Consider the following 19,193-nt stretch of genomic DNA (forward strand, 5'->3'; position numbering starts at 1 on the left):
TACATTACTTCTTTGAAAATCAGTTGTTAGAACGGCCAGCCGTCTAGAGAATTTATCATCAAAAAGAAAAAATTACATAATGATTTTTAATGAATCCAGCTAGTGTCATTTAAAAAAAAAATTTAGTAGTTCTAATTAAACATCTCGTGATTTTAATGCACTTTTACTTAAATTAATCGGATTTAAAAAGTAGAAAAATAGAAGAACTGCGTTTATTGCTTTACAGTCGCTTGGTTTGCTATTCAGTGACATAAATTTTAAATCTGAAAGTTAAATAAATACCTTATGCTTTACTAAATGGCAGCATGCTGGTGCGTGGACATAAAATAAGGCAATGGTAACACATTCCTTTTGAATAGACGAATTTGTAAATTAAAATTTATAAAATTGAAGGAAAACTATCTTACCTTTTGCTGAATGGCTACTGCCTGGCGCGCCGGAAGAAAAAAAATGTTTATTCCGAAGAGTCTTGCAACTACTTGCTTTCAAATCGCTTCTTGCAACTACTTGCTTTCAAATCGCTCGGTTTGTGAAATAAAAATTTGTCAAATTTGTACAAAATATGAAAGAAATAAAAAAAATTAAATTTGAAATTCAAAATTGGGGCTTGCAGTTGCACATGTTCAGTCGGAGAACTACGTGTATTCAAAATTCGGTGGCTCTAAGTACCGTCGTTTCTCCACATTGCGAGGAACATACATACAGATTTTTCATCACTTAATTTCTTTAAAAATAATACGTGTCGATAATGTTTGGTGGCAACTAACTGAAAAGTGATTCGGACACAAACGTTTTACAAAAATAATCAAATACAACAGTATACTCCAGTTAGCCATTCTTTATTTGCTATGTACATTATATTGACTCCATTAATTAATTACGAAATTCACAATAGAGTATTAACTATTATTTACAACACTCTCAGAACAAAAATTATACAACGCTATGAATATACACATGATATTGAGCAAAATAAATTCGAAACGTAAAAATATATATGTACACAAAAGGTTTAAGCAACAACTTTCGATTCGATGACAAAATGTACAAAAAAAAAGGAGGTAGCACAAAATCATATGATACATGAGATAAGTTGCCACTAATTAGTGATGACAATTATTTAAAGTTTTACTAAGCGCTCTGTTCTATCTTGTATTTGATTTACGTTTCATGTATTGAGTACTAGCGCCAAATTGGTTAGAATAAGGCCGTATTTGTCACAGGCTGCCACAATTACTATTTCCCACTCGAGGCTGTTATTACCTTTAGAGTGAATGATTAACTAATAGAATAAGTAGGTGATTTGTGTGGAAAGCTTTTTGATTTCAGGTATATTCCAGGACTTAAGTTTCAAGCCTATTATATATTATATAATAACATTCCAAGACTTAAGTTACAATAGTCCAATATTTAAATGAGACTCTAGAACTTATTAGTCCGCTGCTTTACTTTCCTGGTGGCTTATCATTTCCAAAATAAATAAATCTTTTAGTAAAGTCAGGGGGTATCAATAAAACTTTCCGTCCCACTTTTTTTTGAGGCATGAACAGAAGCAGCACACATTCTGTCCTATTTGTACAATAATTATGGTAGCAAATGGATGATGATCAAATGATGACTACACTAAGGTATCTGATTATACTAAGATATGTTTCAAAACAATGGCGATGAGCTTGCTCATTTAGCAACAAACATTTAATCCAATTTGAAGTTTTAAAATTAACAGCTATTAGATTTTTCTTGCATTAAATATCAACTTAGAACGCGTCGTCTTATGAAATGCTTAATAATACCATGCATCTTATTTAAAAGGTCTATAATTTGGAATACATCTAAGCCTTTGGTGACATACTAATAAAAAAAAGATAGATCATAAAATTTAATTTTTCTAGAATAAGTGTCTAATAAAGGAACATGTAATTGCATTTTTAAATATTTTAGGTTACTAACATTCAGTGGCTCTGCTATCTGCAACAAAATGTCTAATAAATGACAGCCATGCTTTACTAGAAGTGAACTTTCGAAGTTCCCCAAAGGGTATCTAGAAAAGGCCTGAGAATTGGTCCAAAGGTTCGATGACAATCAATAAACAATAACATGCCTATAATCTTCTGAATAACAACACTACAGTTTTGGATTTTTTGCTCAGTCGATATGGTTGCTTGTCCAACAATCTACCACAGTTTTATGAAACCGAAATCCTTTCTGGAGGTGGTATATGAGCTAGATTCAGAGGAAGACTTCCATAGTTTGTTTCTGGCCCTGAGGAATCGCTGTTGGATATGAGGCCATCACTCATGAGGCTATGCGTCAGGCTGTGCCTCCTGAGGTCACAATTCCGCCTGAAGACCTTCCCACAAGAGTCGCAGTTGTAGGGTTTGATATCCGTATGGGTAAGGAGGTGAGTTTTGAGGTTGCTGCGCTGATTGAAGGTCCGACCACAGGTTGGACATTTGTGGGGAGAATCTTCCATGTGCAGAATTCGATGGACAGCCAGAGTTCGAGATTGGCAGAACCCTTTACCGCATTCCGTGCACTTGAAAGGTTTTTCCTTTGAATGGATGTATCTAAAATAACAAAGAGAATCTTAACAATATAATACAAACCACAAGCACACAATCATTTCTAAAAATGACTGACATTAAAATACACTTACGTACTGCATATTTATGTTAATTTCTAATTTGTTAAAAGGCTAAGATTTATAGTTTAAAAAGCTAAAAAAACATAATGTTTTGCCGAGATACGAGGCTCAACCCAGACCAGTTTGTAGAATTCTGTATGAAAAATATTTAGCAGGAGATAAAAGTACCACTGCATTCCTTTATAAGGTATTTCTCCCGCCTGGCAAGCATTCGTGGTGTAGTGGTCAGCACGCTGGACCGGTATTCCAGAGGTCCGTGGTTCGATTCCCGGCGCTCATTATTCATCTGTCCGACCTAAAAAAAAATCCTAATGTCTCCACAGTGGCGCCCGAACTAAAAGGGTGTTCGATGTGGATTCTCTACACCTAGGGTTTGGCGATTGGATCCCCTAAAAACCCCAGTCGCCCTTTAAAAAGAGAAGTATATAACGTATTTCTCCCGCCTTCCTAGCGTGCCTTCGTGGTGTAATGGTTTTGCAAGCTGGGCCGGTATTCCAGAGGTCCGTGGTTTAATTGCGGGCAAAGGCGGTTGCTCATTTTTCATCTCTCCGGCCTCCCCCCCCCAAAAAAAAATCATAATGCCTCTACACCTTTAAAAGATAAAAAGAAATACGGATATTACATGTATATATAATATATATATATACACCTTTTCAACGTATTTCTGCTAAGTCCGCTAATGTTTCACCTATGGACTATTGTGCCTTTGTTGTATTGAAAAGAGCTCTTTTCTAAGCGCAAACTCACCCCCGATGGATAGGTTCTAGAAAGTAGTGGAAGAGGAATGAAAATCCCCCCTGGATATTTAACGAAAAGTCCTTTTATCGTTGAAATCACGATGCAGACTTACAGTCTAGAAAAAATGGCTATCAGATGAAAAATCTAATATACTCTTTACATTTTTAAAAATTATTTTAACGGCCCCGAAATCGTTTCTACGAAGTGAAAACACCAACTGCAGGAGTTAAGTCGTCTTCGATTTCAGTCACTATTTAAAATTAGGCAAAAAAAACAACCTTAGTTTTATGTATGTTTTCTGAATTACTCTGCGAATTTTGAGAGCGATCAGAGATACGAGTATTCTTCTTCAGGAGGGAGGGGAAAAAAATAAACAATATGAATAGTTCATGAGACAATCAGAGGACACACTATTTCACTCACTCGACGTCGGGAGCGAAAAAGCTTTAATGTTATCATTCGGTTAATATTATTAAAATAGCTGTGAGCAAAAGTGATCCCAATAAGTGGAGCCTAGTACACTGTATTGCTAGGAACGTCTAAGAAACAAAACACGTTTGTCAATTAAATGGAGCCAAAGAAGTTAATTTAATATAAAACGATGCATTAGAACAAAACATTTCTATTTTTAAAGTGCATACATTGGGCTATTATTTCGATTTGATACACAAAGTATTGAGCACTTGTAATAGGTGATGTGATACTTGCGCATATGCCAGTTCCGCACAAGTGTGACATTTGTGCGCATCATCCGTGTGGGAGCATGAAATATTCTAACAGGTGACATATAGCCTATCAGAAACAATCAATGATCTGATTGGATTAAGTAGTGCCCATTCCTGCTCTGATGATTGATTTCTGGTAATTATAATTTCCTTGCTTCCGTGCACGATTTCTCAGAAACTCTTGGGGAAAAAAAAAAAAAAAAAAACTTCTCTAATTATTTTTGGATGATTTGACACTTAAGGATTAGCACAGACAATAGCATGAAGGCGCGAGATTTCAAGTCACATGGAAGAAGCGAAGAAGATATCTTCAGTGGCGCAGTTGGCACTTCTGCTGCGCAGGGCGGTGTGCGAATTTGCCGCTCCTCTTTATATACAAACAAGTAACTAAAAAAATACTAGAATGACATACATGGAAATAAATTTAAATACTATGTTTAGTTTTAAAGAAAAATTTCAATTCCCATATTTTCAAATTATATCATTATTTTGCTTGTTTTTTTATTTCAAAATAAAACAAGTATTGACTTTTTGGCATTAAATTTTATCCAACAATGTTGGGGAAGGGAATGGCGTAGCTAGAGGGAAGGAGATGGCAGTCACTCAGGCAGAACATTTTTGGAACGATATTTTTCGCGGGAAGCATTATTTTATAGAGATTTGTCATATAGATCTTAGAGGCACGTAAAGCATAATGAGATTCTGAATTGCATTCCAAATTAAATTGAGGAGGGAAAAAATAGCTTTTACTTCAAGTAAAGCATTCAAAAGGATCACAGCAGGATTTCAACAGCCACATAACCTTGCTATACTATTTTTATTCCATGGAAACTTTTGAATGACACGAATTTTAATTAAATTATACTCATGGTAACATTATTAATAAAGAATTCCTCATTAAGAGAGAAGTATTTCAAGAGTTTTATTTCCATTCTACGAAAACAAAACTGGAAGGGCGGTCCTTTGTTTATTCTAAAATACACTTTTCAGAACGAAGTTCCAAACATTGTAACGTTATTGCAAACTTCCTCACAATGGCTGTAACTGCTGCTGGTTGTCAGAAGAGTTTTTGAAAAATCATTTACAAAGTATTGTAACGTTATCATTTACAACGCTTTTGCAAATTCCAAATGCAAAATCATTTACGACGTATTTTAGAATTATAAGTGTATATTTTGTATTTAAGAAATCTTTCTCTACTGTCTATATAACAGATATGTCAAAATTATGTAAATATCAAAATCAAATTTTTATTGTAATATTATAAAAATTCAAATAAACATGGCCCCACTGAGTGAGCAATAAAGCTGAAAGTCTTTGGAGGCACAGCTACTCAGTGGTCTCCTGTGTATATAACAGCAACAGCAATCAAATAAATTTCTACAATACCATCAATGGTTCTGAGATTAAAATAATAATTAAAATACTAATAATATAATTTTAAAAGATTTTTCTACAAAAATAAACATAGATTTTAAATTTAATTTCCTCTATGCCATTTTAACTTTTTTTTTTTTTTTTTTTCCTCCTAGTTTGGAAATTAAGAGGGGCGGCAAATTCAAGGACCGCCCCGAGCGGCAAAAGCTCGAGCTACGCAATTGGAGGGGGAGAGATTAAAAAAAATACCAGTTCGAAACACAGAATTTCAAATACCCGTCTGTGAACTATCTTTATAGTTTTATCAAAAGAATAATGTCATCTAAAACCGGCTTCTTTACCCTTCTAAAGTCTCGTCAGTTAACGTGTACTTTGTTACCCTTGCATAATGCTGCGCAATGTTTAAAAAAATAAAATTTTATCACATTGATAATAATAAAAAAATATATAATAAAGTAAAACTTGAGCGAAAGGAATTCAAGGTGGGTGGGTAGACATTTTCATGCGTGCTTCACGAGCATTATCACTCACTCGCTAGCGCAAGCTAACTAAAAATTACTTCATTTTCACTAAAGAGAAAGTACTTCTTTATAAGTAAATGGACGTGAAACGATGTCCGCTGGATTTGTTAAATGGATATAATTCGGAGTTATACCGAAAAATGCAGTTTAAACAGCATATCTAAAAGAAATGGCTCGAACAATTATGTGTTCTTTTATACAGACATGGAGATACGAGACTTTTTTATGTCCTTCGCAATAAATTTGATTTACTGTTGATTGAAGTAGTCATGATCGTGGAGCGAATTTTAAGAAATTTTTTTTTCAGGATTTCGCTTAAATTAAATTTTTCTACGAATGCAAAATAAATCCGAGAATTTTGCATTTTCTCTTGATTGAGGAATTCACGTCATTTACTTTTGAATGGACTGATTCGAAATGAACTGATTTACTCTTAATTTGATTGTCTAGAATTCAACTCGTTTTGATTAAATTAATATTTACCGCGACATGAATTGAAATAAATTTTCTAAAGATTTCGTTACCGCGAAATGAATTTAAATAAATTTTATAAGATTTTTATAAGATATATAATAATTTATAACTTAAATTTTTTCTCGAATGTCCAATAAATCCACAAATTTTGGATTAACTCTTGATTAAATAATTAGATTGATTGAAATTCGATTGATTTACTGTTCACTATATCAAAAACTATCGTGGCATGAATTTTCAATAATTTTTTTAAAGATTTTGCGTAAATTAAAATATTCAGCGAATGTCAAATAATCAGCGAATTTCGATTTTTTCGCTTTTTTTTAAGCTTCAAATCCCATTAGTCTCAAAAACGATTTTCCGTTTAAATTAACCTCCTTATTTTAGAAAAGCATTACTGAATTATCGTGTTATCTTAAAGAACTCACTTTTGATTATTCATAATCTTTGCTTACAGTTATACATGAAAATTGTTTTATTATCCGCATTGGCAATTTTGTAGGTTATTTTTGGATAAAATACTACATCTTCGCAGTTTTATGGGAATACTGTACTTTTTGCGCATTCTATCTCCTGCAAACCGAGAGAAGTGAAATTGCCCGGTATATGGCATTTCTGAGCGGTACGATTACCACGGACGTCTGGAATACGTACCAAGCGTGCAGGCCACTACACTACGAAAGCATGCTAACAAGGCGGGAGAAATACCTTATATACCCCCCCCCCTTTTTGTCAATTTTTTAACCTCGGAAAAAATTCTAATTTCTCTACACCAAAAGCTATAATCGTAAGTTTCTAGTGTTTCCTTTCGATTCTAAATGGCAGCACCACCCTATGAATGCTCAATATTTTGCATTTATGAAATTAATATACCTCGTTTCAAGGTATCACGTTTGAAGATTGATAAATTCTATTGGAGGGAAAGAAAAAAATCAAAATTTGTAAATACATGCCGTACACATGCTGAACCTTTTATATTTACTGCATTTCAATTAAAACTGATAGTTAAAAGATTATGTATACGTTTTTAATACCGGTATATATTATATACCGGTATTATATACCGGCGCCCCTACTGAGGTTACCTTGCCAATAGATGGCAGCACCAGGTTTCTCCTTCTCAACTGTGTGAGATGACTGTATTTCTTTACATTATAATAGTTTATGATGTAATAATTTGTTTATGATTAATTTACAAGTTGTTTAAGATTCAGTATTATGTTCATGAGGGGATGGGAGTTTATTGACCCTGCACTAGGACTGAATACAAGTATATATATATATATATATATATTTAAATTCTTTTTTACTCTGTGCGAGTTTCATTCGTCTCTATTTAGCTAAAATTTTAACTTCAGCTTCCCAAGAGAAAGACTCATCGATTTCAAAATTGCCATCTGGGGTCAAAATTTTACACAATTGTAGGGGTTGAATGTGGCATGTTAGCCCCCAAAAGACACCCATTCCTTGGTTTTTTCCAAAATCCTAGAATCCAAGGAAAATGAAAGGAGGTGATTGACAACTGATTTGTCATTCGGGAGTCACGCCTTCTTCCCATTGTATGGTGTGATAAGATCACACAAAGAGAAAGCACACTTAAAAATAGGGGAAATGGAAGTGCACTGAAGGTCCATCTCTTAGTTTAATCATAAAAACTGCTGATTTGAAAGCATGCTTTTATTCTTATCGTCTTTGTTAATTTCAGATGAAAGACTAGGGAAGGCAAGAGAAATTTAGGGTTAGCTTGTTTTTGAAATAAATTTCACGAAATGAGGGAAAATATTTCCGAGGAAGGTTTTAGATGCAAACTAGAATTTATCCAAATGTTGAAAAGGATGCCCTAGGAGGCCAAAGGGGTTGAAAATGAAAATAAGAGCTTTGAGGTGTATAAAATAATAAAGTTGCTTAACGGCGTTTCTTCCTGAACAAAAAGATATATTACAACCTATATTAACAAAAAATAAAAAAGGGGACCTTACGGTCCTCGATAATCTAAAATGTGTGTGCGTGAGGGGGGAACGATTTTTGGTATCATAGGATGAAACATTTTTTTTTTTTTACACATTATCTAAAGCATAAAATATGACTTCAAAAATGCAACATACTTTCTTATCTGAGTCCTAGTGTCTCATTTTTCAATTTTTTTTTTAGGGGGGCGGCTGTTATATCTAGTTTAGTTACAGCATGATATGATTTGCGCATGCAGTGTCATATTTACTAATTTTTTTATAAAGTAATAATATTGAAATTAAATCAAGTTCAAAAGCTTTTTACCCATATTTTACATAAGTATGTTCAGCCGGGTTGCATCATCAAAGTGCATAAAAACATAAATTTTATTTTTAAAATTTTAAAAGTTTTTGTCTTCAGACTTACATAACTATATTCAAGCACCCATCTCTACAGATGCACATTAAAAGTACGCAAAATTAATTTAAAAAACAAAAATTAACAATTGGCAGCTACCTGGAAAAAAATGTCGGTAAATGTCTAAATTTTGAGAGCCGGTATATCGGCGCTCAATATTTAGGATTTCGCTCTAGTTTTTCTTAAGTTTCAATTTTGTGTCCTTAGGCTCTATAAGTTCATGCAAAATTTTACCACAATTTAAATTAATTTATATATTTTTATATTTATTTACCGCTTACAGGGGTAAAGGGCGACTGGGGTTTTTAGGAGACCCAATCGCCAAATCCTGAGTGTGGAGAATCCACCACCCTTTTAGTTCGGGAGCCACTTTAGAAGACATTAAGAATTTTCGGAAGCAGGAGTGATGAAAAATGAGCATCGCCGTCGCCGGGAATCGAACCACGGGCCTCTGGTATTCGCGTCGAGCATAGTGACCACTACACCACGAAGACATGCTAAGATTGCGGGAGAAATAGAATTTTTTTTTTTCATTACCTGAAAACATCCAAGGTTGCTTTTTTTGGCTAAAATTTTATATCGGCAAGTTCTCTTCGAGTCAGGGTTGTTCTCCGAGTATAGAAACTTTATGAACAGTTCAGAAATAAACTTCCCCATCTTCCTAATCAAAATACTGTGACAATAACCTATTTACCTGTTTCTACTTATATTTATATTGAATTACTGATTCCACTGCTGTTTTTGAAGGATATTTTTTCCTCATCGTTTAATGTAATGAAAATGACCGCGGACAAACGTGATTACATTAACGGCTCCTACCGAAGTTTTGAATTATCATTATTATGTTACAGAAACATTTTCAGATTATATGAGCATAATTCGGTGACACTACTCGCTGCCGTTTTTCCACAATGCGAGGAAATTACGTACATACATAGATACAGATGCTTCATTATTTATTAGTCCAAAGGGTCAATTTGTCCTGAAGGACTATTATTTTCGTTTTAGCATTGTGGGTTAGTTCACTATAAATGTCCGAATCACTTTTCAAACTGTTGACACTAAATATTATCGCCCTGCATTATATTTAAAGAATTTAAATAATGAAGAATCTGCATAAATGTATGTATGTATCTCGCATTGTGATAAAATAACGGTACCTAGAGCCAGCAAATTTTGAATAAGGTACGTTTCCACCCGAATATAGGTGTCTGGTAGCCCTAATTTGGAATTTGCTTTATTATCGATTTCATATTTTATAAAACTTTAACGAATTTTTGATTAACAAACTCGACGATTTTGAAGCGAGCAATGTCAACACTACGCGGGGGGACATTTTATTTCTAACGAGCGGAACTGTGTACCAGAAATTCTAAAGTTATGCTGCTCATTATAAAATTATTTTGCGATATTGCTGTTGAAATGACTTTTAAATTTAAGTGCGAAGAAAATGATATTTAATAAATAAAGATAACACACAAAACGTTAAGAAAACGCATTTTTGGACGCAATTTAAAATCTGAAACCTTTCAGATTAAATTATTTTATTATTTTTTAATAACAGATGGCGACAACATTTGGGTGTAACAGTTTGAAAAGTGAGTCGGATACAAAAGTGATACGGATAAAAAATGAGTTTGAGACTAATAACACCTCTGGTGCTAAAAAGAAGACAAAAACAGAGAAAAGGAAGAAATAATCCAATCTGCTCAGTTCCGGTAGCAGATCTCTAGTGGCGAGGGTTGTGCTTATCGTACATTACACTAAACGACTGACACATAGGCTGCCACCAGCAGGAATGTTAAAAAAAAAAAAAAAAAAATTGAAATTAGGCTAATATCGTGTTCCCCAGACTACCGTACGGGGACCGATCGTGCGCGGTTCGTGCCGATCGCGAGGTTCCACGTGATCGCTGTACCCGGATGGAGCGTGACGTCAGCTCGTGCCTGACCTCCAGGAATTTGGGGAATGGATATTGGTCTTGCCTTTGTTCTGGCCCTGGGTGCACGAAGTTCGTACTTTTTGCTGCTGCGCTCTTGGAGACGTTATTCTGGATATCGACGGAACATGATGGAGAAACACGAGGTCTCGTGCGAGTCGTGGAATGAGATATGACTGGGGTCCGGAATGCAAAGTCCGGTCTGGGCCGGTAAAAGCACCGGCCGATTTCCTTAGGACTGGACGCAGCAGCTATGGGCTGTAGGATGTAATTCTAAAAAATGTTATGAGGCTTTTTTAGACCAAAAGGGCTATAAGTCTCAAAACACGATTTAGCCTTGATTAACTTTAGTTTACTGTCAGTGCAATGATCCACTTTTGATTACAGTCCGTTGCCATTCAGGAAAAGTAAGTTATTTATCTTCCCAAGTGAATCTCTGTTATCGACTAACAAATTGAGCTATTGAAGAGCAACATACGCAGTTCTTAAGAGAAGTATTTATTTTACTTTTAAATCAACTTCATTTACATAAAAATGTGTTGAATTCGAGACGTATGTATTAAAAACATTCAACATTTTTATAGAACGTTTTATACTTTTTCTCTTTTCAAATAGATAGAAGATATAGAATGTCCCCATGTTTGTTTAAATCAGGTTTTGTAAAGCCATTTTTGACCCCTTTCAACATGCACCCTATTCACTGTACCAGAAGATCATTCCCGTCCCTTCCTCTTCAAAACTAAAAAAAAAAAAAAAAAATGCATACATTTATAGTGCGCTCTCGATTATCCGGTTTATGGATTATCCGTGCATGTCCCTATGTGTAACAAGCAAATACACGCCAGTCCAAGCATGCTCTGAAAACCGCTGAACTGCGTCTTTAGGTTTAGTTTTAACGATTACATCGTGCGATTGATTCTGTATGTGCATTATTATATTAACATGAAATACTAACACACTGAAAAATACGCATTGAAATTCGATCAATATTTAAACGTTCTCAAAAATAAAGAAATAAACTCACACAATATGCATGAAAATTGATAGTTTGGATTATCTGCGTTTTTCAGTTATCCGTGACTTTCTTCCCCAGGTGTTAGCTCGGATAATCGAGAGTATATTGTATCTAGATTTAGATAATTTTTTAACGTGTTTTATGAATTAAACAACAGAATGTGTAACAACATGCTGATAAAAACTTGAAAAGGAACACTTTTTTTTATTTTTAAATGCTAGCCTCGAACAAGATAATAACTTTCTCAAGGACTCTGGAGGGGGGGGAAGGGAGAGTACAAATTTAATGTGTAACCTCTAACCTCAAAACCTCATACTAACACATCAAAAAGAATTATCGGTAATTTTTTTAGCTAAAAATATAATAACTAAATAAATAATAAATTAGCAAATATTATGCTTCTCTTAATATAAGTAACCCCTGTTATTGCCAATTCATAAATATTTATAGCTGAAAAATTCATCTCAAAAAACATTCCAGTTTTTAAAACTCCAGCATTTGTTTCACATTTCATTTTTTTAAATGTAAAAATGATACACACAAAAACTATCAAAACATCAAAGTTGTAGGAAATTCAATCAAAGAGAAGGCTGTTATAAGTTTAATCTATTTTTCTAAATTTTATAATTGCTCAATAGAGATGGTTCCCAGGTGATATAGCGGAACATTTTGTAGGAAGCTATATGAATAGATATTCACACTAACATTGGAACTTCCTGTATCTTCTTTGTATTAAAACACATAATGCAATTCTATAAAAATACAGAACTTTTTAAATTAGATATATCAAAATGAAATGCATTTTTATCAAAATCAATCCGATTTCAAAATAAAAAACAATATTCTTAAGAATTTCATCTCTTCCTTGCAATAATTTAGCTTGTTAATGTGTAATAGGCAGATTTAATTTGCAAGTTAAATAAATATCTTACATTTTTTCAGAATGTCATTATACTCGAATAAAAAGTGAAACAACGAATTTAAGTGACTCAATAGAAAAATGTACTTCGAGCCCTTTCGAGCTAAAAAAAGTATTGTAAATAGAGGATAACAATCTGCCCATTATTAAGCAATTTCATCATCGTCATTTGATTTTATTCTGCTTGTAGAAGATAATTTAAAGAATCTGAATCAGAAATGTTACAATTGATATATTATAGGTAGAATAATATATATATTCGATATATGTAGAATGATAAGTTTATCGCAGACATTACTTAAAATTTCCTCATTCTTCGCAAGTATCAAATTTTCTCGCTAATATAAAATAAATCTTCGAAATCAAAATCTGTGTCTATTATTTCCTAATTTTTATTCGAATTATTAGATTACATTTCATATTCGAAATAATTTTATTTTTGCCTTGATTAAAATTTGCATAAAAACTTTTACATTCAAACCAATATTACTAATATCCTTCAATCCAAAACTACTTCCAGATTCAGGGAATACATTTTGCTACATTTTTAGAATAGGAAAAATATCATTTTTGGTAACATGAAGTTGCCATCCGATATCATTAATAACCGCACATAATATCAAGTCAAACGATATTTTAATTTTAAGAAATTGCTTTTTTCCTATTCGACAATGCATTACAGGACAAGATAATGTATAACATAAAGTGCATCTAAGCATAAGGATTTCAGAGTTCTAGGTTATTAAAGCTTTCATAGAATAGCATATAGATATTTCGCGCCCCCCCCGTCCTTTCAAGTTACATTACATACACGGGCGATCTGACAAAATGTTCTTTTTCACCACTCCCTAGAAGGTCATTATAGCGTGAGTTCATTGAATTAAGAATTATAAGCATTCAATCAGGTAAATGGTCACCTACCTATGATCTCTCAGATGATCTTGTCTCCTGAAAGCTTTCTGACAGATGTCACACGTATATGGCCTCTCATCTGTGTGTGTCCTCTCGTGGATCAGCAGGTTGTAGGATTTGGTGAATCTTCTTTGGCAAAACTTGCAGATGAATTCTTTCTTTGGTCTTGTGGACACTCTCGCCCTAAAGAACCTCCGCTCCAGCAGGAGTGAGCTTCTACTAGAGTTCACTTGGTGAGACTTAATGTCCGACCCGAAAATAGGGTTGTAGAGAGGATTTGGGAGGAACAACGGATGCCTTTGGTGAGCGTGGTGAAACCGGTGGATAGATGGGACTATGGTCCCAGTGGGAATTCCAATATGATGGGATGGCGGTGGTGGTGGTTGATGGTGGACGACATCATCTGGAGAAATTGCTGGAGCTGGGCATTCGCCACCATCTTCCTCATCGTCGTCGTCGTCGACTTTCGTTGCAGATTCGGCAAGGCGAGTGAAGTCGAACCTCTTGCGACGCTTCGTCTTTGGCGGCGAGGGGTGCCGATGGAATGCCGGACAAGCTGCCGGCAGGTAGGCGGTGAACGCGGATCCAAGATGAAGCGGCAGAGGCACAACAGGGTGGTGAACAGACGACAAAATTGTTGTAGCCGCAGCGGATGGATCGTCTCTAGGTAGCGGCGGAGAAGGGGATCCGCTGCCCAAGCTGCTTTGTGGGCTGGTCGGTGTTAATGGTGGAGTGGGAAGAAAGCGTTGGTGGTGCTGCATATCTCGAAGATCATCTGGAAAAGCAGAAAACGAATAAATAATTAATGAACTATATTTATGTATCTGTAAATAAGGGGGGACAGACCGGAAAATTTAAATTAAATTAACGTTTTCAATTAATCATATATCCATCTATATGTGAAATATAAAACATGAAAGTATACTACTAATTTTAGTTTGACAATATCATTTTAATTCCTCAGTTTACTTAAGTTACGTCTCCTCCCTGGAATCTACACAGCGCAACTTCAAAACTGACCTGCATTATGTTACCTGCAGTGCGACGCTCTTGTCCAATCACCGTTCAAAATTTAAACAAAGGATTTAACTTACCCAAATTAAAATGAGGAAGTAATAAAGCCTATTAAATCAAAATTATAACTTAAATTTGGAACACACCCTTAACCACTTATTTTAATTTGGGTATTTCCCCTCCTCTATTCCAAAATTAGCAATAAACTCTTTCTGTACTGCGTCATTTCTAGATCAGTCCATATCGATATTTAGATAGCCATAGATAGTCCATATCGATAGCGGTATTTTGTTCTATTTATTTTATACATTATCTACCATTACCATGTTCTAGTCTTTATCTACCACTACCACGCTCAAAAACAAATAAGAAGAAAAAGTAGACCTAGACTGTAGTGTTTTTAAAACAAAATCGAGGGCCAATTATTTTGTTGTAGAATTACATGACAAAATTTTGTGTTAAATACGCAATGATATATATAACCAGTTGTGCGAAAGGAATACAATATAAGCCGCCATTATCAAACTAAACATGTGACACGGTATTCAAACCTCACGGAAAATGAACGATCATTAAAACTGGAAAGTTTGTAACAGAATGCGTCTTCACAACACAATTTATTCGTAAAAATAAAAAATGACAATGAAGCACTAACTAAAGTCAGCCTACGAATAGTTCATTTATTAGCCACGAAAAGAAAACAATTTACCAATGACGAATTAATTAAATCATGTTTATTTGTGGCAGCCGAAGAAATGTGCCCAGAAAAAATAGATATGTTTCGATCTGCCAGTCTTTCGAAGAGAAAAACTTCTAGTTTAAGATATCAGGAAGACACATCAAGCTTCCAGACAAGGCAAAATATCCTAAATGGCTTTTGTTGGCTCTTGATGATCGACAGATATTACCGATACTGCTCAATTCCTAGTGTTTAATCGAGGCGTCAATGCTGAATTTGAGGGAATTGAAGAAATAGCTTCTATGAATAGTCTGCGTGGAGTATCTACAGGAGAATATAGCTTCAAGGTAATGGAAAAAACGCTAACAATTTGCAATGAAATCAACTAAGATCTGTGACAAATGATGGTGGGGAAAAAAATACGTGGAACGAGGAAAGGATCATTTGGAAAATTTTTTAAGTTTTGTGAAGATGCTAAATGTTAAGTCAATGTATTATTCACCAGCAAGCTCTTTGTGGGAAACACTTCAATCTGTCCTGTGCTTATTGTGTATCGGTTCGCTTTCGCGGAACAGATATATCGTAAATTTTTATTAGAGAACTGGCATCGCCAATTTCGTGAATTTTTTTTAGAGATCGAAGATGAATATCCTGACTTGCCTTATCATACAGCTGTTCGAAGGCTCAGCAATGAGAAAGTTTCGTTGAGATTCTTTGAACTAAGAGAAGGCATAGATACTTTTTTAAATAAGAAAAATTGCCCACACCTTTTATTATCCAACAGCGAACTCCTCAGACGTCGTGTGATATCTCAACGAATTCAATTTAAAACTGCAAGGGAAAATAGAATTCATATGTGAAATGTATTCCGTTGTAAAGGTATACTGATGAAAATACTAACGAAATCCCATTTCCCCCAAAAAATTCGCGCAGGATATAATATAGTTTCTGAACTTATGCTTACAGTTACAGCTGCGTTTTGTTGATCTTGATGCAAGTGCAAAAGACATTTGCACGTTTCAAATTCCATTTGACTGTGTAATTGAGGAGCTTTCATCAGACGTTCAGTTAGAAGCAATTGATTTGTAAAATAGTGATGTGTTAAAAATGATGTTTAAAGAAATGAATCTACCCACTTTTGTAAATATTTTTTGGAAGATAAATGCAGTATCTCAGAAAAAAAAAAAAAAAAAAAAAAACCAGTTACATTCTTTGCATTAGAAATTTTAATCTATTGAATAATAACTTTTTAATATCTAAATGTAAATCTTTTATTCGTTTTTATTTGTAAGTTTTAGTAAAATGTGTATTGTTTGCCACTTGACTCGATGAGCCTAAAATTTTTACAATCTGGCCTTTTCTTCAAAGGTTTAACGACCCCTGATTTAAGCCAACCCAGCTCTAGGGCTGCGATCTGATAGAAAAAAAAAACACATGCCTAGACATCTCAATTCTTCAAGGTTAGGATAGGAATCACTTTGACGGCATACTTACTTTTTCTCTGTAAAACAATGAATCAAACAATTATTGTATTTCTTCGTTCAAAGGAAATATCAAAAAAAAAAAAAAAAAAAAAAATATTAAACCAATTCTTTTACCATACATTTGGACCCAGCGGCTGAGCGGTAAAATCGTTTAACACTGGTAGTTCGGTCCGAGGTTGGAATCTCGCGAACGGGCGGGCTGCATGGGCGCTTTCGTGGTTTTCCCCATGTGTAACGTGTATACCAGCCAGTTTCCCTTAGAAAATCCTCCACGAAGGCATCCCTCCCCTTAGGCAGATAGCCCTAGTGTGCTTTGCCGTATTCTCAATACACCAAAAAAATTACCATACATTTGCTTTATCGTAGAATAAAATGTCAAACGTCTCGCACAACAAAAATATTGTCAAATCGCACAAATTCGATTGCTGTGTTTTCCCGATAATGTACAGGTATTCATTCCTCTTATAACACGGTTTCGTTTTTACACGGTAAGAAAACAGCGGAAGCTTTATAAGCACCGCAATACTAAGACGTTAATCATTTTAACACGTTAATGAATAAGCGTAAACCTTCTTGTAACGCTTCATGTCTGTACATATTTCGACAACACGATTTTTATTCTTAACATTTACAAAATTAAGTTACATAAAACGCCATTGTTTGTAGTACACAATAAATATCTATATATTTATGCATATAAAATAAAATAAATTCCGGAAATACCTTCATTCTTTCACACTGAAATTCTTTCGTAACTGAGTCGCGACGTTATGTATCATATGCTCGAAGTATTCAGGCAGGAGACTGCATGAATTACGTAATTGTAATTTTAGAAAGAACTTTTCAAAAAAGTTTTGGGTATGTATTACTAATTAAATTTGTCGTTTCTAGGAGTAATTATTGCGAAATTCTCTTTCAATCCTATACGATATTTAAAAAGAATAAAACAACTTTGGAAAAAAAAAATTTTTTTTTTCTCTTTTGAGATGAAAATGGAGATTTTGAATGGTATTTTAAAAGAAAAGGACTCTCCAAAAAATCTAAAATGTTGCAAAAATTCTAAATTTAAATGAGGCTTTGGTGAGAACTATTAAAAAAACTTTTTAAAAAGTTTTCGGAATGCATTTCTCTATTTCAGTGGTTCTCAACCTTTTTCACCCTCACGTACCCTTTTCACGACTATTCGACGACCATTCACAGCCCCTCCTTTCCCAAACTTGAAGATACATTTACTTTATTTTAGATTATTTTTTAATTTGTTTTGTAAATTAAACAAGAAAAGTATAGAAAATGATGATAAATACCAAAGCCTGAGAAAAAAGTAGTTTTTAAATTCCAAAACTAAGCCAAAACTAAATATTTAACAGGTACACAAAATGGCTGACTGCGTCCCCCGCCCCTAGAAAACATAAAATTTCTCCTTAGGGGGAATTCTCTCCAGCTAAGAATCCCTGCTCTATCTAGTGTTGGTTGCAGTATAGGTACTACTCTGGTATAACACAGTTTCAGACAACACAAGGATATCTCTACTATCGCCGCACTTCTGAGTGATCGCAGAATGAAAAATCAATGCGCAGCAAAGAAAATCCTATCGCCATATCTCAAAACTACTTGCAGTAGATTCATAAAAGCACATCCGCATTGGGCTTCCTCATCGTTCCGTGTGATCGCAGAATGAAAACCAAATGGCACCCACGAGAGGTACATTGTCAAAATGTCAAAAACTGATTACTGTAAATCAGCCCGATCAACTACCATCTTCCTCCCGTTCGATGCTTGAATGACAGATCTTCTTCATCTATTAGGGCCTTTACACCTGCTTCAATGGGACAACATAAAAGAGTCTGATTCCCGGGCAATCAATCAACTAATAGTTTTACGACGCGTCCTTAATCGAGAAGCAACAGGAAGAAGACAACAGAGAGGTGAAGTGCACGAGTCCCTCTCCTTTTTCTCACCCCGCCTCCTTGTTTGGAAGAGCCTTGGGTGATGTCGGGGGTTTGTTCTGTGGCAATCGTTCTAAAATGCTGTCATTCAGAAGCGAACTGGAAGTAGTAATGTTTGGGTGTGTGAAGCAATAGCTTCTTGACACTTGAACAATGCGAAGACAATGGGTCTTCAACAACGTCTTCAAATAGGTAGTTGTGGTTTTGTAGACAAGAAGTGTTCCTTATGCATAGCTATTGTTATTTGATTAATCTTACCAGATAAATGCAGGCGGTCCGAAGAACAATGGTGCGGTTTCTTTTAATTTGCGCACGTGCGAAATGGTACAGGTGGCTCTAACTTCACTCGTATGCAAGCAACTTTAAGAAAAATTAGAGGAAAACCGGGTTTTTGTCACACTATATGAAATCAAGTATTTAATCATTTATATGACGCTTT

At 34.6% G+C, this 19,193-nt stretch overlaps 1 protein-coding gene across 2 annotated transcripts in view; it reads right to left on the reverse strand.

Moving 5' to 3' along the window:
* Positions 1-823: 823 nt before the first annotated feature.
* The window catches only part of LOC118196724 (uncharacterized), a 53,667-nt gene continuing 35,297 nt past the window's right edge, over positions 824-19,193 (reverse strand). For both annotated transcript variants that reach the window (XM_035368182.2, XM_085819727.1), the window contains exons 2-3: positions 13,641-14,406; positions 824-2,567 (exon numbers count right to left, since the gene is read on the reverse strand). In XM_035368182.2, the coding sequence (XP_035224073.1) occupies positions 2,186-2,567; positions 13,641-14,406 (1,148 nt within the window). In that variant the 3' untranslated portion in view covers positions 824-2,185. The remainder of the gene's footprint in view (positions 2,568-13,640; positions 14,407-19,193) is intronic.

The sequence above is a fragment of the Stegodyphus dumicola genome, chromosome 1, assembly GCF_044657685.1.
Source record: "Stegodyphus dumicola isolate Sdum_Otavi_A_Nest chromosome 1, ASM4465768v1".
NCBI classification, from domain to species: Eukaryota; Metazoa; Arthropoda; class Arachnida; order Araneae; family Eresidae; genus Stegodyphus; species Stegodyphus dumicola.